This window comes from Perna viridis, chromosome 3, assembly GCF_037379345.1.
Source record: "Perna viridis isolate PV_CMFRI_1.1 ecotype Kerala chromosome 3, ASM3737934v1, whole genome shotgun sequence".
Taxonomy (NCBI): Eukaryota; Metazoa; Mollusca; class Bivalvia; order Mytilida; family Mytilidae; genus Perna; species Perna viridis.
Genome location: NC_142447.1, coordinates 53,757,492 through 53,783,031, shown reverse-complemented (window position 1 = coordinate 53,783,031; position 25,540 = coordinate 53,757,492). Strand labels below are relative to the sequence as shown.

Genomic DNA, 25,540 nt, shown 5'->3' with positions numbered 1-25,540 from the left:
AAGTACACTACATGCGTGTAGCCCAATTTTGAACTCTTTGATTAACATACATGAAAATCTCTGTAGGTAAAAAGCAGAAAAAACGTCTATTGGATTTTAACGCCAATATCGATATTCCAAACCTTTTGACCCCATGGTTTTTCATTTATTATTACACGTAGTAAACACAATGTATTCCTGTTTGTATTAATTTAAAACGGTCGTAAAACGAAACAGAAAATGCAATTGCAACTCCTATTAATAGGTCTAGTTTATTTTCAGAAAATGCTTTATAAATACATGGTCATTTTGTGACGTAATTAAAATGGAGTCCGACGAGGAGGAAAAAGAGGTTTTTATAAATAGATAACTATCAAAATGATCCATCGCACAAATGCTTGAGCTCTATAAAACCACACCATTTCTGTCTTTTTAGGGATATGTTAATATGGGGAAACCGAAAACCCGTTTCATGACAGAAAGAATCATTTAATTGTGTTGTACGTGTCATTGAAGTGTTAGTAGTCCTTTATTTGTGCATTTGTTATAATCACTTTCTTTATTTCTGTTTAAACAAGGGACTCCGACCTTTTTGAAATAATTTTTACAGGTAGGTGTGTTTTATTCTGTAATACTTTCCAGATTTAAAAAAGGAAGGTTGTGATCACGCCAAAGTACTTTAAGCACGGTCTCAAGTCAGGAATTTCTGGCCTGTTTGTGCCTTGTTTTGTTTTCTTTTTCAATTATCTTTTTGTTGCAGGAGTCTGTAAGGGCAACTATTTTGCTGTACATGTGTATTATGTTGTTTTAGGGCAAGCTGCAGCCTGTCCCGTGGTTTGAGCATTTCATCATCGTTCATTGAAGACCCATTGGTGGCACTGAGTTGTCATTTTTCGTCCCGTTGAGGTTGTGGTCTCTTTGACGAATTCAACATATTTTGTTAACTTAATTTGTGAATAAACAAGCTATTTTTTTCTTTCACGCAGCGGATGATACGACAGCTTTTGTTTCTGTATCACGGACGATTTACACACGATGAAGCCTATAAAGTATTTGAACATGAAAACTGGGACATGGTCAAGGCATTTAAATTTGTTATGGAAAGTAGGTATCTGTGTTGAATGAGTATACTCAACATATAGTGAAGTTAACAAACGAAAGTAGTCATCTTATTTACATCATTTAATGCAGAGTATGATGGCATTAACTGTAATACCTACCCCTTCTTTCAAAAGAGAAAGAAAAAAACGCTGCTGTTTTGTTTTAAGTCGGAAAAGAACGAAAAAAGTCTCTCGTGTCTTCTATACAAAACTGAAACCACAAGATAACTGATTTTAAGTTCTGTTTCAGTTTATTTGTTTTTCTATACAAGTGTGGACATGGACTGGTATTGCCCGAAGAGCAAATTTGAACATACATACGTTTTGTCTCGAATGTGGTTGCATTGTCTAGAAAACTCATCCATTTATTGATATCAATAATTGAATTATGCGTATGTTGATAAATATTCATTAACATATGTTACCAAATATCTACTGACATCAATAAATTGGGAACAAATTCCACAATGGCTTGCCATAACCATAAGACAAGTCATATACAGATAACAATGCTTCTTTCTTGAAGGTGTACTTGCATGGATGTGATACGTCATGTTAAGGATTGACCATTTCATTTTATTTACGTTAGCTTGGTAAAATTCTGGACTCTCTGTTTTTTTGTTTTAAATTAACAGAAACCAACAGTGTGGTAACTGTCAGTTACATGGATGGCCCTAATTTGAAAATGGTAGGGGTCATCAACTAAAAATTAAATAGGAGCATTCCTTAAGTAGTTAGTAAAATCATTGCAAAATTTCATAACAATAGATCAACCATAACTAAAGTCATCGCACGAAAACCAAGTGAATACGGACGCCGCCGACGATGACGCCGCTGTCAGCACCATACTAATATACGACCGCATTTTTTTGACATATATAAGGTCTTTGTTTTTACACTAGTCCTAGTTAAAAAGTTCTTTATCAAAAGAAAATAAAACTGCAAAACTGTAAAGTTTTCCCACTTACAGTCATGTACTCAACAGAAAACATTCAAAATTCTTATAAATCAAAATTACAATACCGGTATATGAAGGACTTTAAGGCTAAATCCATCGATACTGGCCCAGAGTTAACACTTCAAAATCAATATTTCAACTAAATGTTGTATCAAACAATTTTATTAACTTCTAAAAAGCCTGAAAAATGTTTCCTATACTGTAGTACTTGTTTTGCAGCGGTATAAAATATATCCAGAGGCACTGCAAGTATTATTTGGTTTCAGAACCAACACAACGCGTATGTACATTCAGTACTTCACAATACTGTCATTAACTTTAGAATCTTTAAATCATTAAATCCTGTAAATCTTCTTCACAATATAACAAAACTTAGTTATGTTTACGTTCGTAGTATTGATATCTTGATACTTAATAAAATCCCCACCCTTTTAACAAATATTCAAGTATGAATATGACTAAAATTATATTTTCATGTGCATATACAAACTATACTAATTTGCATAAAGTCATAAACAAAAAATGGTTTAATTAAAAATCATATTAAGAGTTGTCAGTTCATGCAGTCTGACATCTACATATATAGCAAAACTAAAACTCGTTGGAGCTCCTCGGGAATGTACTAACATGTATACTGTACTTTTACTTGTACATAATGTCTATATGTATAATGTAGGGTCCCCGAAACTTCATGTTACAGTAATGGGCAGCTAATTGGCCTACCCAAGCTCAACAGATTCCTCAATGCCATGTGTTTTGCAGCAAAACAGCTTGCCCATTAGCACTGCTGGTGTAATAAACAGACCATCCTATTAGGCCTCAAAATACCCTACCGACCCTCCTTTAGACCCCTACCCAAAAGTTTTTTATTTGTTATTTAGAAGGAAAAAAATAATTATAAAGTCTGCCGATTGTCTTTCAGAAAAAAAGTTGAAAATAAAGCCACAGATTTTTTTTCTATCATAGAAATATTGGTTTATTAAGATTCGATTGTAAACACACATGACGTGAGTGTGCTCTTGGTCGTGGATAATACCTTTTGGGATTCGGCACCTGAATTAAATATTTGTTGTTTTGACCACCGCCGTCAAAACAAAAAAAAAACATCTCATGCGCCGAATCCCAAAAGAGATTAGGCCGTGGACTAAGTCTATTAGTTTTTGCATATTTGGTTTATTGTATTCTAAGTTTGGTGTCACTATGACTTATTCCATTTTAAAAAATTTAAATAAAAAGAAACCCCTACCGACCGACCCGACACGATTTTAGAATGGTGATCGGAAACATAACATTATTTTTTCGGCCTTGGAGATTTCTCATCAATTGACTGTGCACTATTAAGTTGACATACTTTTCTGTCTTGCATGCACTTGGGAGATGTTGATTTTATCCCAAAAGGTATTTTGCTGGGTCCACGCTTCAATGCTTTACACCGTACGTGAGAGACCCCAAATGATAGCCAAGGGCGTTAAGAAACCCCTCTGACCGTCATGTATTACAAATATCACATTTGAGTGCAAACCGGGTCTAACAGTATAGAGTACATGTGTTAGCACGAAAACGAAAAGTAAACCAAGTAATGGAACAGTCAGCTGATGGTCGGCGTCACTCATATCGTGCAAATGATTGGCTAACTGTGTTACGAAATATTTTTGGGGATTTCAGTAGTTAATTTCCACAAAGACGGTCGATTTATCAGTTCAAAGCAACGATGTCCTAGCTTTATAATGCACAAAATGAATGGTGTAACGGATATACGGAAAGTGCTATCGTTTTCAACTTTATTGTTATTGTGTTATTTAATATTTTTTTACGTTATGATTGAGCTTCTCAAAACTACGCGGACTTTTTGAACCGTGTTGGACAGTTTTTAGTAGAGCTCGGGTTGCTCATCTACTTCTGTTTCTTTGTATGAGTTATTTTGGTTATTTCATGTTTTTTGTTGTGCGAGTCTTATTTTCGCTGTATAGCCATTATCCTTGGGCTATTCTTTTGAATTCGGCTAGAATCTTGATTCCCTTGATTAGTCATTAAAATCAGTTGGGTATTTTCTAAAAAGACAGGGTTTTTTTTTTAATAAAAAGAAGCAATGGGAATTTGCTCGCAACGAAGAATCAAATTAGGCAGTTCAAAGGATGTACAAAATGTATATATCTTTATATCAAAACTATTTTAGATGAATCCGCTGAAGTAAGGAAGGTCACTGGTCAGACAAAGGTAGGTGTAAATCCATTTGGGTCAATTATGTCTAATTGTTGTTTTCAATTTGTAATGAAACATTTCTAACTGGTCTTAAGTCTTCGCCTATACACAGTTGTATTGCAGACTGGTTGCAAATGGTAAGCTAGGAGAGCATACCAATATTAGCACCCATAGAAACAATGATTACGGGAAAGAACCGGTTTTCAAAGTACATGTATCTGAACCCTTGTCAGTAGTATAATTTATGAATATATCATTCCCTGTGATAATGATAGAATTTTTTCGTAGACACAAAAAAAATACTCCCTGAATAACATCGCTTATTAGCTCTGCTTTTCAGCAAGTGAAGAGTTGTGTGAACACTACTTGATAAAATAATCCGAATTTCTTTCCGGTTTAACTGCGAACGAAGCTAAAGCTACAGACAAGGTGTCTGTACATAGACGCGTTTTCACAATTTGCAATGTGACTGTTTTGCTTCGACTGTTATATAGTGTGCATTGCACCTTAACAGGCAAGTAAATTATTGAGTATAACTGAGGTCCATTCTCTTACGTATCTTCCTAATAAAAGCTTTCCGAATTACTTCGCATTACTCCACAAGCTTATTAGTTGTGTCATTCACTATTCAGGATGTTTTAATTTCACAAGACATGAGCACCACAGGGGCGCGTTCACGAGTTAGATCCATTAAATGACAAAAATGCATTAAAAATGTAGTTTTAACGAATTTTTACATTTTGCTATCCATAGCCATCGTTAAAACAACATTTTAACTTAAAATTTTTGCACATTTTATGGATGTAACTCGTGAACTCAAGCCCCTGTGATGAGCAATAGTGGTTAGAATGTCGGCATACTGATGTCAATTTACAACGTGTAATCGATGGATAATGGCAATGTCTTAAGCGGAATTGTATTTTTCAATCGAACTTCCTACGTAGAATTATGGCATACTGTATTAATTTACGATCTGTAATCGATGGGTAATGGCGATGTCTTAAGCGGGATTGCATCTCCATCGAACATTCTAGACAATGTACCTCTGCTTAGGAGTTCGATCTCTGTGTTGGCCATACTTGACTAAGGTCATGACAGATGATAGATGAGTGTATTAATACATATAACAAGATGCTCCCAGGAGCCTGAATCGCTCATCTGGTTAAATTTTTGCCTTTCGAGGGCAATAATTCCACCAAGGAATTGTCCAACAATTTTGATTCAAAGAATACGTTGGTAGGACTTATCATAAGGATCATATCATTAATTGAAAGTTCTATCTATTAATAGTATTATAGTTTTCAAGATGTTGGCTGGAAACTTCTAAAAACATCATTTTCACCTTTCCAGGGGAATTACTCAAACAAGAAGTCGTCCGACAACTTGGATCTCCACACAATTTTGTAGGCCATATCATAAGGATCATTCATATTCATCAATGAAAGTTTCAATAGTTTTCAAAATATTGGCTGAAAACTGTTAAAAAAACAAACATTTTTCACCTTTTAAGGGCAATAACTCAAACATGGAGTTATTCGACAACTTTGATCTAATGCAGACTTCTGTGAGCCTTATAATGAAGTTCATTTCGGCAATTGATACAATTTGGCTAAACCTAACGGTTTTGGAGATATGTTCGAAAAACTTCTGTCTGACACCTATGATCTATTTTTAGTAGCAGTGAGGAGAAAATTTTTGAAAGAAATAACATTAAAAATAGGGAAAAAACGTCGAAAAGGGCAATTACTCCAACATGGCTTTACAGATTAAAACAAAAATTTGACCACTGATAGATCTCATCATGCCGAACACTTTCACCCACGTCAGAATTTAGCTAAATTTAACGGTTCTTGAGATATATGCAAAAAACTACTGTCTGACCCCTATGTTCTATTTTAGTAACGGCGGCCATGTTTTTCGAGGGAACAAAAATCCCCACATCACTTCTATGCAAAATACACTAAGAAAGATTCAAATCAAGTTTTGTTCTGATTGGCTTAGTAGTTTCAAAGGAGAAGATTTTTTAAAGAAATAACATTAAAAATAGGGAAAACTTCGAAAAAAGGCAATTACCCCAACAGGGCTTAACAAATTAAAACGAAAATTTGACCACAGATTGATCTCATCATCCTGAATACTTTTACCTTTGTATCAGAATTTTGCTAAACCTAACGGTTTTGGGGATATATGAGGAAAACTTTTGTTTGACCCCTATGTTCTATTTTTAGTAACGACGGCCATGTTTTTCGACAGATAAAAAATCCCCACATCAATTCTATGCAGAATATTCTAAAGAATATTCATAACAATTTTGGATCTAATTGGTCAAGTAGTTTCAGAAGAGAAGAGTTTAAAAATTGATAACGACGACGGACGCCAAGTGATGGCAATAGCTCACCCTGTGGCCAGGTGTGCTGAAAATGTTGCTTCACTTTGAACAGAAAGATAAATTCCTGTACTTCAATACCCTTTGACCATTTTTATGAAAATACATAGTCATGTTATCACACATTTTTAGGATGTAGTGGAGTCAATGAAAACAGATCCTTCGATCATAGATGAGTTACAGAATGGAATTAAGCACGAGACAAGACAATTTGCATGTGAGCCATGTGATCATGCATGGTGGAGGAAGGTTCCAGTGCGGAAACAAGTACTGTGAATATAGAAAGTTGCACAATTTAAACGAAAAATAAAAATAATTCGATTTAACGATTTCACTTTGAACTGCGACTTTGATCAGCAGATATTTCAAAGCTCGGACACTGTTCAAACAAAACTTTTTTGCAAAACACGAATTGACCACACAGACTATCGCGTGAATTGAGGCCTGATTGATTTTGGGGTGGCGTGGATGTACAGATGAGTGATACTCGTCCGATACAATATTCAAGAGAACCACTTTCTATGTTTTAATACTTTGAAACCATCTTAAACCCTTCCAGTATTTCTTCAGACAGGCACATGAAAGCAAAAACGCATCTAATTCTTTTGTATCTAACTCTTATACCTCTAGAAGAATTTATGCATGCTTTATATAAATTGTAGGTTTCAAAGTGTAAACGTTGCCAAAAGAAATACGATCCAGTTCCTAAAGAGTTTGAATGGGGATGGGCAACGTATGAATGTGAATGCGGAAATGAATTTGGGTATGATGTCAAAATATAAGTTGACTATATGAAAACTACTATAGTTTCTAGTATATAATAAAGTGTGTTTTGTTTCTGGTTATCGCTTATCCCTATTGGAAACGATAGTACATGTATACATACTTACAATATCATTGGGTGATGTAGAAACATTTGGTTAGGAGAGAACTTCAATTAGGCAACGTCCAGTGAATGTGTGTATATCTTGCATATTCCAGGGGTTCAGGACAACGCAACACAAGCGCTCCATGTTATGAATGTGAAACGTCTAGTTTTCCAGTCAGTATTAAACCATTCTGGAGGCGCCCGGGACGAAAATCAAGACGAAGGCACTGTTGTAATGCGCCCGACTGTACAGGACACTCTGAAGTACCAATTCACGAAGTCGATCCCAACAGAGTGTACGACGACGGTACTACAAACAAGGGACCTGAGAGACCAAATGTTGAAGATTTGCCACAACAATTCAAAGAACTAGACGTGAATGGACCTGGACAAAACTACCAATTAAATCATAATAAAACCAAGACAACAAAGAAACCTAAGAGTTATGGTAGTTTAAATTGTAGCAGATACAGCTTAACTTTATTATACATTTTAGATCCTCAGAAATTGGTTAATAAATTGTTTAACTTAAAGTATCCTGGTACGTCCTAAGTAATGCAAAACATTAAAGCGTATTTCACCACGACAGATTCTAATATAGATTTGAGTTAGAGCAGTATACCATCATACGTTTGTAAACAACAGGACAGGGAAAACTCTGAAAATGTGGGTGTGTTAACTGGAAAGCTATGGACAACATACTGCTGTAACATGTTGTTTTATGCCGCGCTTTAATAGGAATAGTTCTAACGTCTGTCCCAAATAATTCACTGGAATACGGGAGGGGGGCTGGGTGATATGCAGCTTGGTATGAAACTTCCGAATTACGAGCACGACTCATTTAGATTCGTATAACTGATTTTTTTTTTTTTTTTTTGGGGGGGGGGGTTTCTCGAATTGAATGGTAATTATTAATAGCTTTCTTTTATTTTAGGTAAAAGCACATGTGTTAGTGATTCATCAAGATCCAACAAAAAGCGAGTCATCTACCCTAGTGAACCCCATATTAGCACTGGATCTACCATAGCGACGTTTTTGAGTCAGAGTGACGACTTTTCATCATACATGCCAAGTCTTTCTTCCATTCCTGAGCAAGGAGGACGAAGGAGAGGACCACGTTTCTGAACATTGGACTGATAGAAGCAACTCATTCTATGTTGCTTTTAGAAATAGACGCTTTAATGAAAAACGCTTACTATTATCTTTTAGAGTTTTAAATTTTATCTGATTTGTTGACCTGTTACTACTAACTAATAAAATGATACAAAAAAAGATAATCTTGACATTACAATTATCAACAACATACATATTGTTATTAAAGTGACATTGAGTAATAGGAAACTATAGCAAACAAATGCCAGGGATCAGTTGAATAAGTAATGTAGACTTCTCCTCTAAAACAATCAAGTTGTTTTAACTTCAGAAGCTTGTTGCAACTTAACTTGAAACCTGCTCTCAGCAGACAACAAATCCTAAAGTTAACAACATTAAGAAAACAAGAATGTTGTCGGGTTGTCATCTGTAGTTATGTCACCATAAATAGATGTGATATGATTCCCAATGAGATAGTCATCCACCCAAAACTTCCATTTAGCCACAATGTAATATCACTAACAAAAACTTAGGGAATTTAAGGGAAATGCTAATGGGTATTGAGAAGTGAATCCAAGTTAACGTCTGGTGTACTATGTTCTGAATTTTACTTCAGTGCCATTTAGGTTAGAAAAAAACCGTCAGAACAGGCACCACTCGTTTTGTTGGTTACCAATATTTTAATTTTGATACGATGGCTTGGTAGCTTATGAAGCGCAAATTAGTCAAAATTATCATTATTTCAGGAGGTCCTGAATTATTTATGGACCTTCACAATCGATTTCAGGACTTCCATAAACGATTGTCTTATTTCAGCTCAAATCAAATTGATAAACAGTATACTAGTATATTAGTGGTGCTGCATATTTGATAGAGCAAGCTCCTGTGTATTGTACTAAAATTGTATAAAGGCTAAAAACCACTAATTCCACTTTCCATAGGCTTCTATGCTAATTTCACAATATTCAATGGCTTCTCTAGACTTTACCTTAACTTTAACCTGCAGAGGACTATATATCAGCATGATTCTACATATGTCAGCTCACAATCCTCAGAATGGCATGTGGGGTTAGCAGACTTGCAGTGCAGTACTGGTCACCGGAAGTGAAGGGTCTATAAATAGCATGGGAAATCCCAGTGTTTTCACAAGATAGGGGTATATTTAAAAATCATTATGGAGATTAGGCTTCACATCACAAGAAGCAAAATGCACCTATAAAATGTACAGAAATGTTTTTCCTTTCAGAAACTGTTTAAATTTTTTAAATAAGATGAGAACTTTTTTCACAGCACTATGAGGAACAGGGGTAATTTCTGCGTAGGACTATTTTTGCGTACGTTCCAAATGCTCATTGGTTGAATTGGTGGTCTGTAACCTATAAAACGGACTAGTTTTGCCGGAGACTAGTCAACTTTCCCGACCGAATCCTATGGCAGGTATTTCGTGTATTTCTGGGTGAAGCATTTGACTAATGGAACATGCAAATCCTGCCTTGTACTATTCCGACAAATGGAGTCGGTCTTTATTGTGATAGCTCACAGGAGCAACAGTCCGTACACAGGAAAACTGCAAGACGTTTTCATGTTTAAAAGTCATATGGAAACACGTTTAGTACCAATATGAAAATTTGTTTTTGTGCATATAAATTCACATGGAAAGTTTTTTCCCTAAAATATATGAAAACCACATTTTTTTCACACATGTTAAGTAGCACTCCAGCTAAGGATCATGCAAAATGTGATTCATGGGTAAAAAGCCTACATATTTTTATTTTTGATATTTTGTTTTAAATGTCATAGTAAACAGAAATTAACATGTGGTTTTTCATATAGCCCATGCTCTTAGGAGATAAAAGTTACATAGAATGCACTGTAGATTTCAAAATGAAGGGAGATAACTGTAAATGACGCTCAAATACAATAGAATCTACTGGATTTTCAATGTTGATTATCTCCCATATAAGAGCAGGCAGATTTGGAAGAATAATAACACATTTCATAGTACAGACCTATAAAACAACTAAATTACAAAAATAAAAATATGTAGCCTTTTTTTGGGGTGTATCACACTTTTCAGATTTTGCATGATTCTTACAGACAGTTACTTAAGTACTATGGAAGACATATAATTACAATTTTTTATTTACCTGAACATGTTTTTTTTTTCACAGCGGTCCTATATTGTTGCAATTTTTCCTGTCATTATTGAGTCAGTGTGTGCAGAAATTCCTGGCTTTCCACTTTCGGTCATTAACTTATCATTTATACTGAAATTAATGGTTTTTGCCCCCCCCCCCCCCAACCAAAAAAAATTACACTTGTGTTGATAGTTGATTTAAAGATTCTATGGATACTTCTTTCTATGGCAATACTAGAGGTTGTCTGTCAACTTGGTTCCAGGACCAGTAAATTCCAACCTCGTGTTGTATGAGGATATTCCTATCATAAATACTGGAGTACAGCACTATAGATAACTGTATTTTGTCAATACAAATTCTGAAATTTAAAATATTCCTTAGGTTGTAAAATTCAGTTATATGCGTCAAGAGTACAAGTCTTGTGCTGGCAAACTGATGAAATACTACCTGTGATGGACTTTTACCAGTGACATTACATGGACAATATTTAGTCATGTGGAATACTAAATTAAATATTAGTTCAGGAGTGTAATGTGAATACTCATTTTACTTTGGACAAGAAATGTCAACCACAGAAAAAAAACAAAACAAAACAAAACACAGAATCCGGTCAGAAATATCAACATCTTTATTGTTTTAACATATTGGTAAAGCAACTAATGCCCATATGATGCTTCCCTTACTTGTAAAAAGTATATAGTTAACATTAATAAGAAAACAATTGGTAAATTAAAAAAAAAAAAAGAAAAGAACTACAAATTGCATTTTAAAGAATATGGTATGGTATTTAGCTTTCAGATATCTTGCTGCCAATGCAATCAAAATGATAATAAAAAACCTTTGACAGTATCTTTAAGAAATTTTACAAAATAAACTGACATAACATGTAAATAACAGTGCTATTCAGGGAATTAATTGGATATATTGACATCAATTAACTTTAAAAGATCAACATGATGGGTTTAATTTTCTTATTTTTTATACGAACAATTTACAGCTGGTGGTATGTAGTGATCATGTTTTGACCTTTTTTTCAAATGATGTAGCATAAAAATTTTAACTACACATAGAACAAGCGAGTTCTGTCTTACAATGATTGATTAGATAATACAATATACATGTACTACTGTCGTCATGTAAACTGATACCTATCAGTGGAAGGAAAATACATTGGAATAAAGTAATTAATATGTTTCTTTCAACTTTTCCATGGCTAACTGCTTTTGACTGATTAAGGATTGGATGAACACAAAACAATAACTTTTATACAGGTACAACAAAATATCGAATTATGTAACATCAATAATCAATGTGTTGTGAAAAAGAACAACAGGATTTTTGGCAAGAAAGATAAACAATGTTACATCAACACAATTTTGAATAAAGATTAAAAATAACATGGCAGCTCAATAACCTTAACCATATACCATTAAGTAGCAGTCTTTGTAAGAATCATGCAAATTCTGTAAAATGTGATACACCCCAAATCTAAATCGCTCAGATGGTTAAATTTTTCCTTTCAAGGACAATACATATAACAAGGAGTTGTCCAACAATTTTGACTCAAGAAAACTTCGATAGGACTTGTCATAGGGATCATTTCAGCAACTGAAAGATTCTTTCTCACAATCATTGTTTTCATGATATTGACTGAAAACTAAAAAAAAAAAAAACTGTCATTTTTCATCTTTCAAGGGCACCAACTCTTACAAGGAGTCATCAGACAACTTTGATCCCTTGGAGACTTTTGTAGGCCTCTATGATAAGGATCATTTCAGCAATTGAAAGAATTTGGCTAAACCTACAGTTTTGGAGATACAATACGCGAAAAACTGTCTGACCCCCTATGTTGTAATTTTAGTAACAGCACCATGTTTTTGATGGATCAAAAATTCCCACACAGTTCTATGCAGGATACCCAAAAGAACATTCATATCAAGTTATGTTTCAATTGGTCAAGTAGAAGAGTTTTGAAAAATTGTTAATGACGACAGACAGCAAGTGAGTTAAAAAGACTACATATTTTTATTTTTGTTATAATGTTGCTTTATAGGTCTATATGATGATGAAATGTTTAATCATTCATTCCAATCCGTCTGCTTAATCCACATTGAAAATCCCACACTTTCTATTGTATTTTAGTGTCATTTACAGAATTATCTTCCTTGATCTTGAATTCTACAGTGCTTTCTACATAATTTTTATTTCCTAAGAACAAGGGTTACATGAAAAACCACATGTTAATTTCTGTTCACTATAATATTTAAAAAAAAAAAAAAAACAAAAAAAATTATATGTAGGCTTTCCAACAATAAATTACAGTTTGCATGATTCTTAGATGGACTGCTACTTCATTAAATTATTTTCAAATTGTGGGGAAGCTCATTTTAACAACAGACAATATAATAAAATGAAGCATCTATTTATTGCATAGGCTATATCATCCCTTTCTTTTTCATTAACAATTTCACTAAAATAATCTTTAACATGTTTTATCATTACTGACAAATAACTACTAAGACAGAAATTTTGAATCTTAATTCCAAATATACTACATTTAAATTAACTGTAGAGAGTATACATGCCGTCATGTTGAAGAAGAAAGAATGGGTTTTCAATATTTTTTTTGGATAAAACAAAGGAGATAAAATAACTGTGATAAAAAATTAAACATGATTGACAGGGCTTTTATTAAACAAGCAAGAAACAAATAGTAGGCTTAAAAAACAAGTCAAACTAAGTTTTTTTTTTTTAACTTTTTACCTAAATATGAACTTAAAGGAGAATTTCCAGTTTAACAACAACCAGAAGGATGTTCTTAGTTTCATTGATAATGATATGTACATATGATTTATTTTGGCACTGGCATAGCACTGATATACACAACCTAAATACATCAAAAATAAAAAAAACAGAGGTAGCTTAAGGCCATATCAAAGGAATTCATAGTAAAACTGTTATAATATTAGGGACTTTGGTTATATGGATGCTATAAATGAATGGTACATAAACTCTTTACCCTTCTATACAATAATAAATAATCTGGAACTATCAGTAACAGATATAAAATGCTGAACTAAAGAACAATGCTTGAAAAAAAAAAAAAAACAACAATAAATGGTGTAAGTTGAATACAACCATAACTTTATAAATCTTTGGAATGACAGCTTAACATAGAAAACACCCATTCAGCATATGCAAACCAAAAAAAAACACAAAAAATACACTTGAGAATTCTTAAAATATTAAAAATATACTAAATTTTATGAAACTTCAATACTACAGTTTCCCCTTTAGACTGAGGGTCTGAGGTTTAATGTTGGCAGTACAGTAACAAACCTTCACTCAGAACATAGATATCAAAAAGCAATAATGAGCAACACAGCTCAAGTTTAATCTTCACATCCTATTCTATTGCTAATCCTATGGTTCAGACAATCTTACTATTGTGAGGTATCTATATCAACATTTATTGCCTTGCTAGAGTATATATGTAAACATTTATCAAAACATTGCATCATAACCTCTATGTTACTATTGACTTATATTGTCCATAATTGTATAATAAAATTACGCAAGTTTAGAAAATGTTGTCCGAGACATTTAAAAAAGTAACTAAAAATGAGGCATTAATGGAACCTACATTGTAAAGTGACACACTGCCATGTAAAAGTGAAAAAAGAGGGATGGCAAAATGTTAAAAATGGTCTTACCCGTAAACTTCATCTTAGATTTTGCTGAAAATTAATCTTCTTTTTTTCGGTACTTAACAACAGTTTAAAGTTTTTAAAAAATTCTCAAGTAATCACCTGGAAACCGTCAGGGGACAGACGCACAACTGTCATAGGGTGTAACCCACCAATTTGTAGCAAGGTCAAATTTTATTTTGGTTCCTTATATTTTAGATAAATACGTAAGTAATGGTTAATATTGGCAAGTTTCAGTGATTTTTATAATAGATATTCGAATAAGTAACTGATAGCAACATAATGATTTAAAATAATTACAAGAATAGTATAACAGTCGAGTAACACATGAAGTCAAGCCTTCATTTATTAACAGAACATTCAATATAATGATATGAATAAACCTGGTTTATTATTTTGTTTACTGAAGTTTTTGAAATCAAATGAAAATGCATTGATATTACAGCAGAGGAAAATTGAACACATGATCTTGGGAGCATTTATGAGAATGCCCAAAACTCAAAAAAAGAAATGCAACAGCTAAAAAATACACATATAAAAATTAAACAGCTAACAGAGATATAAAAATAGAAAATTACTAGTTTTAATCATAATTCACATATAACTATACACATTCAAGAAAATATTCTGGTGGAGAAAAACAAGAGGCTCCCAGGAGCATGAATTGCTCACCTGGTTGAATTTTGCCTTTCATAAGCAATAAATTAAACAAGAAGTTGTGCAAAAAATTTGACACAAGAAAACTTTGACAGGACATATCATAAGGCTCATTTCAGCAAATGAAAGTTTCTATCTATCATAGTTTTCAAGACACTGGCTGAAAACTAAAAAAAAAAAAACCCTACCATTTTCCCCTTTCTAGGGCAATAACTCTTATATGGAGTCGGTTGATAACTTTCATGCCTGAATACCTTTGCAGTCCAAAAAATAAGGATAATTTCAGCTATTGAAAGAATTTGGCTAAACCTAACGGTTTTGGTGATATATGCGAAAAACTACTGTTAGACCTCTATGTTCTATTTTTCGTAATGGTGGCCATGTTTTTCGACAAAATCAAAAATTTCCAAATCAGTTCTATGCAGGATACCCCAAGGAACGTTCGTACCAAGTTTGGTTTCAATTGGTAAAGTAGTGTCAGAGAAGACTTGTGAAAGATATATCATTAAAAATATTAAAAAACATGGAAAAGGGCATTAACTCCAACATGGCTTAATGGATTAAAATGAAAATTTGACCACAGATAGATCTCATCATGCTGAACACTTATACCCAGTCAGAATTTAGCTAAACCTAACAGATTTGGAGATATATGTGAAAAACTACTGTCTGACCCCTATGTTCTATTTTTAGTAACAGTGGCAATGTTTTTTGTCCAATCAAAATTCCCACATCAGTTCTATGCAGGATACTCCAAGGAACATTATACCAAGTTTGGTTCCAATTGGTAAGGTAGTTTCAGAGGAGAAGAGTTTTGAAAAATTGATAACGACAACGACAACCAGGTGAGCTAAAAATGGGACTTATTGATCATTTAATATCAACACTGAATTGTATGTAATATTATAACAATTTTTTATACTGGTTATTTATCACTGTACTTCTTCACATCCCAACTTATAAACTGTGGAATGCTGTTCTGTAAGGATTTAATATACCAACCTTTAAACACAAAATATCATGTCAAGTTAGATTGAGTTTTACATCTAGTACCATATATGCAAAAAGTAGTTTTTACCTAAATAAAATGAAAAATGCTTTTGTTTTGCAACTACACAACCTTACCACAAAATAAAACAAATGAAAAAAAAAATGATTATAACAGATTTTTGGCACCCTTTATAATTATGACACATAAGAAATGCACCATATAGCTGAACTTCTATTTACAATACACCAAGAACACTTCACACAATATTTCTGTAATTGCAACCTCCACTTATAACAATATTTACAAATATACATTTTATACAAAACACATTTATACATCAAGATGTTACTCATGTTATGCTTGATGAAGGATCCAAATCTCCAGGTCTTATTATAATCCTTTAACTAAGCTTGGAATAAGACTGACTCATTTTTTATCTGAAACAATTACAGTTCTTAGTTAGGGAGATCATATTGAAACACTTTCTGTAGAGAACCTGAACTATTAAAAATGAAAATTACGAACAAAATCTAGGTCATTGTAAGAGATTTTCATGAAATTTCATTGCATTCTACAGATATACACAATACATGTACAAATATGCAAATGTTAACTATTTATGCCAATAACTTTAATTAGGGAGCTAATTAACACTAACATCCTTATGCTATGAAGTATTGGAAATATCTAATTGGAGCTGTTTTTCAGGAAAATTGTGTACTAGATTTAATTCTGAACTTAACTTATATACAATCTGCCAAACTCTGCCTTGTTTATAAGAAAGTTTCCTCTTATAAACACAAGTAAAATCAATCTACTATCAATAGAAAGAAATATTATAATCCAAAGCTTACCTTTTATACTCTCCTTTAGCTTGCTTAACATTTCTGTAAAAGAATAGATTATTGGTATGATGATCACAAACAGGAATTCCATACACAAGGGGCTTGGGGTGTAGTTTAGTTTAAACATATTTTATTTGCGTAATTATGCAAAAGGGATTAGACACAAGTTAGACAAACTTATTAAGTCTTCTCCCATACACAGTGTGTAACAATACAAATTGAAAGCATGTAAAAACAATACAATAAATATATGAACATAATATTGACATGATATAACTAGCAAATATTGTGACGATGTGATGATGTATGTAGTTGTTATAAATATACTTACAGTATCAATGCTACTGATTATACAATATGGAACCTCTTAGATCCTTTTATATAATTATATACATGACTAAAAATTATTGTATTTTGCTCATCGGTAAGAGCTGGGTGACCACACGTTAAGGTACTTCAATTTACTCGACAATTTTCCGGTAACCAATTTAGATTAATAAGGAGTCTGTTTCTAATATCAGAATAGTGAGGACATTCAAAGAAAAAATGATTTGAATCTTCAATGCTAGCACCACATCGGCAGGATGGATCAGTTATAATGTTAACTCTCGAGAGATCATAATTTAAAAAGGAGGCCGAACATCGTATTTGTGTTAAAATAATGTTTAATTTACAATTTCAAAACTCGAAATATTTAGGAACTCTGTTTGTTGGATTTGATTTACTCCTCTTTAATTCATTTCTAAATTTACCTATAGATTCAATGTTACGAGTAGACAAATTGAGTCTATTCCATAACCATATAGTTGATGGTAAAAACGAGTCTTGTGTCAAAGACAGTCGACAAAAAGGATGTATCAAGTCATTTCCATTACGTAAGGGGTAAACAATTGTACTCTGAATTGTTGGTGGGATCAAATTGAATAAATATTCTGGAGCATTATTATATTGAATACTATAGAACAACTGTAGTTTTCTTCTTTCATGTCTTTCTGCTAGAGTTTCCCATCCGATTTCACTATAAATGATTCATGCACTAGTAAAGATTGGAAATCCAGTTACTATTTGAGCAGCCTCTAGCTGCTATTGTTCAAGTTTATTGCAATAACTCAAGCCCATATTGTCCCAAACTTCACATGCATATTCAAATAACGGTCAAATAAAAGTAAGATATAGTGATTCAAGATTCTTTCTTCCTAAACTATACTTAAGTTTCCGTAATACATTTAAATGTTTCGATACATTTTTGATTATACATTCAACATGATTATTCCATTTTGCATCGTTACTAAATGTTACACCTAAATGTTTATGCATATCTGTAACTGGTATATTTTTATCATTAAATACAAAGTTTATTTCGGGAGTTTCAATATTAGAAAACAACATAATTTCTGTTTTGTCAGGATTAAAAGACATGAGCCATTTTTTGGACCAATCACTTAGCTCTCTGAGGTCATGACCAATCACTATCTCTATGTGTGATAAGTCAAGATCAGAGTAGCTCAGAGATATGTCGTCTGCAAATAGTCTACATAAGGACAAAAGATTTTCAGCAATATCATTGATATATATTATGAATAACAGAGGACCCAAAACTGAGCCTTGAGACACACCAGCTGTAACGTTGCAAGGTTGTGAAGACGATTGTTTGATTACTACCCTTTGTTTTCTATTGTCTAAATAACTTTGAAACCAATTCAATAAATTTCCACATATACCTTATGACTTCATTTTGTGTAATAACCCATGATGCCATACTTTATCAAAAGCTTTTGAAAAATCACAAAACAACTTACCTCCTTATTTTCTAAAGAATTTAAAATACAATCATAAATTTCTATTAGTTGATGAACTGTTGAACATTGTGGAAGAAAACCAGACTGATATTCATAAATGAGCTTATTTCTTTGTAAATGGTTAAACACATGTTTATAAGCAATGCGTTCCATCACTTTTCCAACACAACTTATCAGGGATATTGGCCTATAATTAGATGGAAGAGAATTGTCTCCTTTTTTAAAGATCGCAATTACATTTGCAATTTTCCAGCTGGTGGGAAACTTGCATTGTTCTAGGGATTTCTTAAATATAATTCTTAAAGGAATTGCTACTTTTTCAGGGCATATTTTCAACATTCTATGACTCATCATGTCAGGGCCAGATCCTTTATGGGGATCTAATATTTTTATGATGTCTACGATTTCAGATTCATTTATTACAAGTTCTGTTAAGAAAATATTTGTCTTTTCTTCAAAATCAGGAAGAGGAACATTCTCGTCCTCCAGAGAGGAAATTCGACTGAAGTATTTATTAAGCAAATTACATTTATCGTTGTCTCCGTATGTGGTATCACCAATATTTTCATCATTAATAATATTTTTAAAAGGGGTATTTCACCAGAGCCCTTATGAGATTTTATAAGCATCTTCATTATTTTCAAATAAGTTTTTGAGTTAGCAGCATTATTGAGTATAATATTATCCAAACTTTTTTCGAATTTTTCTTTTAAGTATTTTTTAAGATTATTTACTTTGTTTCTTTGCTTTTTGTGTTTATTAATGTCAGTGTCTCTTTTAGTTTTTAGGGCCTTTTTACGAAATCGGTCCCTTTTTCGAATTTCCTTTCTAAGCCGACTTTCAAACCACGCTTTATCATTATTGAGTATCTGAACTATTTTTGTTGGGATACTCTCCCTTGCAATACCAATAAACCTTTGGAAAAAGGTTTTACACATATCATCAACATCCTTGGTGTTAGACAAAAGTTCGTCCCAATCAATATTATCAAGTTGTGACGAAAAATGTTCTAAATTAATATTATCATATTGCCAAATTTCTCTTTTGAATGATTTTTGTACATATCTTGGACATTTTAGAAATATTATTGGGGCATCATGATCACTTATTTCTGATGGTACTTTAAGTACATCTGTTAATGAATATTGAATTGTATCACTTATTAATATTGGGTCTAGTAGTGTGCTACTGTGATCAGTCACCCTTGTCGGTTTATCAATTACATTTTTTAAATTGAAGAGATTCATTGTGTCATATAATCTATTATTGTGGAGCCTAAATAAATTCGAGTTCAGATCACCAGTTATCACAATATTTTCGTTGAATTGGTAACTGTGCTCTATTGAGTTGTTTAGCCTTGTCCAAAAGTCAGCGTCCGTCCATTCTGGTCGATAAATACAACAAAGTAGAAAACATTGACCTTTACCTTTTATCTTTACCCATAATATTTCGTCAATGGGGTTTTCGAGTTCACCTTTTCGTATCATTGATATACCATCCTTTACAAAGATCAGTATACCGCCACCGTTATTGTTACGATCCTTACGGATAATATTATTAGAAAAAGAATGGAGCTGCAAGTCATCATTATTGACACTTGGATCTAAGTGAGTTTCAGCAACGGTTAATATATCAAATTCATCTGTGAAATTTTCTAGAAAGTTGACCTTATTTCTCAGACTACGGATATTGATATTTTTTTATATTGCATATGGAGAATATGGATTGTATTGGGGTGTATTAGTACCGAGGCAGGGAATCACACACTCAAATGAATATTTTAACACCTAGTAGGACAGTCTTGCTTAGAGTGTTTTAATAGCACAAACCAAGTTACTCAATATAACAATGCTTACCACAGCTACAAGCTCAAATGGTGCAGCAAGAGAAGTCCAGACAGACGCACAGGGGTAAATAAATATCACTCTGATATTTTGTCATGGAAACATACAATGTGAATCTTGAATTCCTCTGATTCTGTATTATGGAACACAATCCCAACTCTCATGGATAGGAAGCATTGCTGGAGTAAAGGTTGCAATTTCGTGTTTATCCATGTTTTTGATACAAAGTCAAATTTAACAGGCCCACCTAGCATAGCCAGGCCAGTGGAATATGTAGGGTCTCCAGCAGAAGAATCTAATTCTGGACAGACATGGTCATCTGGAGCGGACCATCTAAAAATCTTGCTTGGACCAGGGCGAGGAGCACTGAACATGGAAGTCAGTGTCAATTGTTTTTCTATGTTTGTTTTCACATTGTGTCTTATTGATATGAAGATAAATGATGGTTAATCTTTTTCCTTTTTTTTTACCGAGGTAACTGCCTGGGTTGCCTCAATGGAAGCTATGCCCCTGGCCCCTGTAAACATATCTTAACCGACTAGTAATGTCAGCAAAAACAGTTATGTGACACCATATTATTACTACCTGTTTTGTACTAAGTAGTACTCCAGCTAAGAATCATGCAAAATGTGATTCATGGTTGGAAAGCCTACATATTTTTATTTTTGATATTTTGTTTGAATTGCCATAGTAAACAGAAACTAACATTCAGTTTTTTATATAACCTGTGTTCTTAGGAGATAAAATTTATACAGAATGCACTGTAGAGTTCAAAATTAAGGGAGATAACTCTGTAAATGACACACTCAAATACAACAGAATCTATTGGATTTTCAATGTTGATTATCTCATAAGAGCAGGAAGATTTGAATGAATAATTACACATTTCATAGTATAGACCCATAAAACAACTTAATTACATATGTAGCCTTTTTTGGGGTGTATTACATTTTTCAGATTTTGAATGATTCTTACAAAGACAGCTGGTTAAACATTTACTTTTAAGAATGACCAAGGAGTCGAAGTTTAATGTAATTTTATCAAATTTCATGAAAATCATAATGGATCAAAATCCAGCCATAATTTCAATGATTTACAGACCAATCTTCAAACAAAAATTCCATCTTAGCACATACTAAAGACTCCTCTGAAATACTGTTAAAATAATGATTGCTATACACTGTTCAAACCTTCATATTTTTCACATGTATCAATTGTCTTTTGAGTTCCACTTCTAAAGGCATTAAGTTCTTTTTCTAAAGCTGAAAACTTGGCTGAAATATAAGACATTATCATGATTACACTTCAAGTGGAGTTTTTATACAACACCTGGAGAGCATGCATTGGTAACAGGAGAGAATGATTTGATCTCTCAAAATTACTCTGCCACCGAGGCTCAGACACTAGACAGCTTGGTGACAAGCCAGCAACAAACCTATTCAGTAAAAGATTTAATCCTTTAACCAAATCAATTAACTGGCTGTTTAAATCGAACTACCTACTACAACACAGGTAGGCCATCCTGCCACACTTCCTCCACCTTAAATCTAACTACCTACTACAACACAGGTAGGCCATCCTGCCACACTTCCTCCACCTTAAATCTAACTACCTGCTACAACACAGGTAGGCCATCCTGTCACACTTCCTCCACCTTAAATCTAACTACCTACTACAACACAGATAGGCCATCCTGCCACACTTCCTCCACCTTAAATCTAACTATCTACTACAACATAGATAGGCCATCCTACTACATTTCCCTCACATTAAGAGTCTAAGTACCACAAACAATTCTAACATGATCTCATTAGCTAACCAAATCCACAAGTTTTTCAGTTTGGCGCCAAATTTAACAGGAGTGTATGATTTGACTGTCAAATTACTTCCCACCAAGAATCAAATCCTAGACTCACTGGTGACAAGCCAGCAACAAACCGATAAGGCTGAACAATTAATCCTTTAGCCAAATCGAGTATCTGGCCATTTAAATCTCGCTACCTACTACAATGCAGGTAGGCTGTCCTGCCACACATTATCAATACATACTTTGTCACAATTCATATCAATTTATGAAGAAAACATACTAAAATAGATTTTGGATAATTGTTCCATTTTTTTAAATACATTTTTTGTAGAAGGAAAATTGGTTAATCCTAGATACCTTAATTGTACTTAATTTCTCATTTGCCCATATTGCTTTTATTTTAGGGGATGTATTACTCCCTTTTCAGGGAGCAGATGACGGGTAATCCAGGATTTCAGGTTATGGGGTAAATAGAATTTAAAAGCTGAGGGAAGTGATGCAAATCAATTTCTGGGGGTTGAATTTGTGAAAAATTAAAATTTCATGTTAAAAAAAAATTCAGAATTCTAGAGGGAAGGAATGTGTACACCAGGTCCCTCTCCCTGTGAATCTGTGCCTTAATCTCATGGTATGTTTCAATTCTATGCAACTATCAGAAAAATGACAATTCAAAAATGTCAAAATATTTATCTTCCTTTATCACAAATTAAAGGCAGTGATTTTGTTACTTTTTTCAGAGCATCCTCCTCCCTTTTTATTGGGAAAATTTACATCAAATGGGAAAAAAAAATGCAAACAATGATGACAATGCCAAGACAAATAACAGCCATATACATACAAATAAAATACATATGCATGTAAAACTGATTGTTTTAAACATTAAAGAGAACAAGTGAGTCTGATGTTTGTTTTACTCACTTTAGAGTACAGTTTCACTTTGTCAACTATACATGTAGATTAATTTTTCAGTCTTTAAGTCCCTTAAACTTACAACGAGTTTGTCAAGGTCTTCACTTGTCAACTCTTCATTAAACCTTTCAATGAGTTTGTCAAGGTCTTCACTTGTCAACTCTTCATTAAACCTTTCAACGAGTTTGTCAAGGTCTTCACTTGTCAACTCTTCATTAAACCTTTCAACGAGTTTGTCAAGGTCTTTACTTGTCAACTCTTCATTAAACCTTTCAACGAGTTTGTCAAGGTCTTCACTTGTCAACTCTTCATTAAACCTTTCAACGAGTTTGTCAAGGTCTTCACTTGTCAACTCTTCATTAAACCTTTCAACGAGTTTGTCAAGGTCTTCACTTGTCAACTCTTCATTAAACCTTTCAACGAGTTTGTCAAGGTCTTCACTTGTCAACTCTTCATTTCTGTGACAAATTCTCATGATTGCATCAAGGTTTGTTTGTGTCAGCTTTTTTTTTTAAGAAGTTAGACAATCATGATAAGACCAACACAGTTTACTTTGGAAATTTTGAGAAAAAAGGTTGGAAAAGTCATGATGATTGAATTTGACATGTATCTGATTCATGTAGTTCGGTACCCCTGGCTGGAACACAGTAAAAACATTAAAATGAAAAATAAGAGTAAACTGAGATTCTTAAATCTTTTTCACTGCTGCTGCAAGTCAAATGGTTGACAAGCAGATCGGTATACCTCAAAATAAAAACCAGCATTTTTAAACTTTTCAGCTGGACACGATCCACAATGTTTGAAATCTATGCAGAGGCTTTTCGAAAGTAAATAATCAAATTTTTAAGTTTTACGTAGGGAATTGGTATAATTTTGGGAAATAAATACACAGAATTGGAAAACTATCCATGGGGGAAACAGCCAAAATTCGGAGGTAAATTAAAGCTAACAAAATCACTGAAAGGGTAATAACAAAGTTACCAAACGATAAAATCTAGGTAGTAGTTTAAAGGAATAGTCTAAAAGGAAAGTCTGTATAACAAATGGCAATATCAGGGCAAAAACCAGTTGGAAAACTATTGCAATAGTCCCGACTTGATAGAGGCATTTCAATCATCTTTCAGTTGAATATAACCATGTATATATAAACAATTTAATTTTTGTATCCAAGATGACAATTTTCCCCTTATTAAATTCCATGCTCCTTTAGAAAATATAGTTTCTAAAATCAACATTTTCTCTTGACCATTAATGCAGAAGTTGTATTTGGTTAAATTAAACTGACAAATATAATATAAGATCTTGAAAGATTAAGTTTTTTTCTCCATTTAATTCCACATGCATTTCCTAACATTAATAGTTGTATTCAACCATTAAGACACATGGTGTCATCGATAGTACATAAAGCTTTTAAATTGTATTGGAAAATAGAACAACATGAAACAGACAAATTATTTAATCAATACTGGAAATCCTACCTCTATAGAGAACACCTTGCTTCCACATCTTCATAAATGTGTCTACCATGTGGTGCCTAGAATTATTATAGCTTTCCATACAAACAGCTAAAATATAACATTAAATTATGCCATTAGGAAATAATAAAATATGAACAGTGTTACCTAGTAAACCCAAATCTTGAATAATACGATAGTCTTTACCTGTTACCAGTCAGTTTCAAATGTCCTTTTATATCAATTTAAATTCATTTAGAACCTTTGTAAACCGACCAATCATTCACTGCTAAAGACAGTTTAGACAGGTTTTACTGTACCAGTATCAAACAACACATAGAAAACCAGCTAAGCATCAACTTATAAAAGAAGGACCACAAAAGTATAATTAATTTGGTGATAAAATCTTATTAAAAACTGTAATTTAATAGGAGATAATAAACTTAATACATGTAATAAAGTATTTTGTCTAGAAATTTGAAAAAAAAAACAACAAAAAACAAAAAACCTATCACTTGTATTTTACCACTTTGAAACCTTTTCTAAGCTTTTGTGTGTTATATGTTGGGTTAAATCTAACAGACTATCTCTAAAATTTATCCAAAATCCATCCCAGCCTTCTTCCTAGCATAACATCTTCTGATTAAACTCAATTTATTGTCCCATACCAATTGTCTATGTTTGCCAAATGACAACAAAAATAAATATGAGTATTTTGGTTTTAATAATACTGAAAATTACTGTTTATTGTTTCATATTACCTGAACATTATTTTGTAATTATCTTGATATTTATTATTGTGTA

General features: G+C 33.0%; 2 protein-coding genes across 10 annotated transcripts in view; one reads left to right on the top strand and one right to left on the bottom strand.

Moving 5' to 3' along the window:
* Positions 1 to 265: 265 nt before the first annotated feature.
* Positions 266 to 8,770, top strand: LOC148622906 (shiftless antiviral inhibitor of ribosomal frameshifting protein homolog). 6 transcript variants are annotated; one of them, XM_088573232.1, is made up of 7 exons: positions 266 to 331; positions 966 to 1,083; positions 4,214 to 4,254; positions 6,758 to 6,892; positions 7,288 to 7,388; positions 7,607 to 7,935; positions 8,428 to 8,770. In XM_088573232.1, the coding sequence occupies exons 1-7, from the start codon at positions 305 to 307 to the stop codon at positions 8,616 to 8,618; spliced, it is 942 nt and encodes a 313-aa protein (XP_088429358.1). In that variant the 5' UTR covers positions 266 to 304; the 3' UTR covers positions 8,619 to 8,770. The 6 variants fall into 6 exon arrangements, with proteins under 6 accessions (XP_088429358.1, XP_088429357.1, XP_088429360.1 ...); XM_088573231.1 differs by having other exon boundaries at positions 7,607 to 7,941; XM_088573234.1 differs by lacking the exon at positions 266 to 331 and adding an exon at positions 366 to 479 and having other exon boundaries at positions 7,607 to 7,941.
* A 2,558-nt stretch (positions 8,771 to 11,328) lies between these two features.
* LOC148622904 (uncharacterized) overlaps positions 11,329 to 25,540 on the bottom strand; it is a 33,479-nt gene continuing 19,267 nt past the window's right edge. For all 4 annotated transcript variants that reach the window (XM_088573227.1, XM_088573228.1, XM_088573226.1 and 1 more), the window contains 4 exons: positions 24,761 to 24,847; positions 21,757 to 21,840; positions 16,933 to 16,965; positions 11,329 to 16,515 (listed from right to left, as the gene is read on the bottom strand). In XM_088573227.1, the coding sequence (XP_088429353.1) occupies positions 16,505 to 16,515; positions 16,933 to 16,965; positions 21,757 to 21,840; positions 24,761 to 24,847 (215 nt within the window). In that variant the 3' untranslated portion in view covers positions 11,329 to 16,504. The remainder of the gene's footprint in view (positions 16,516 to 16,932; positions 16,966 to 21,756; positions 21,841 to 24,760; positions 24,848 to 25,540) is intronic.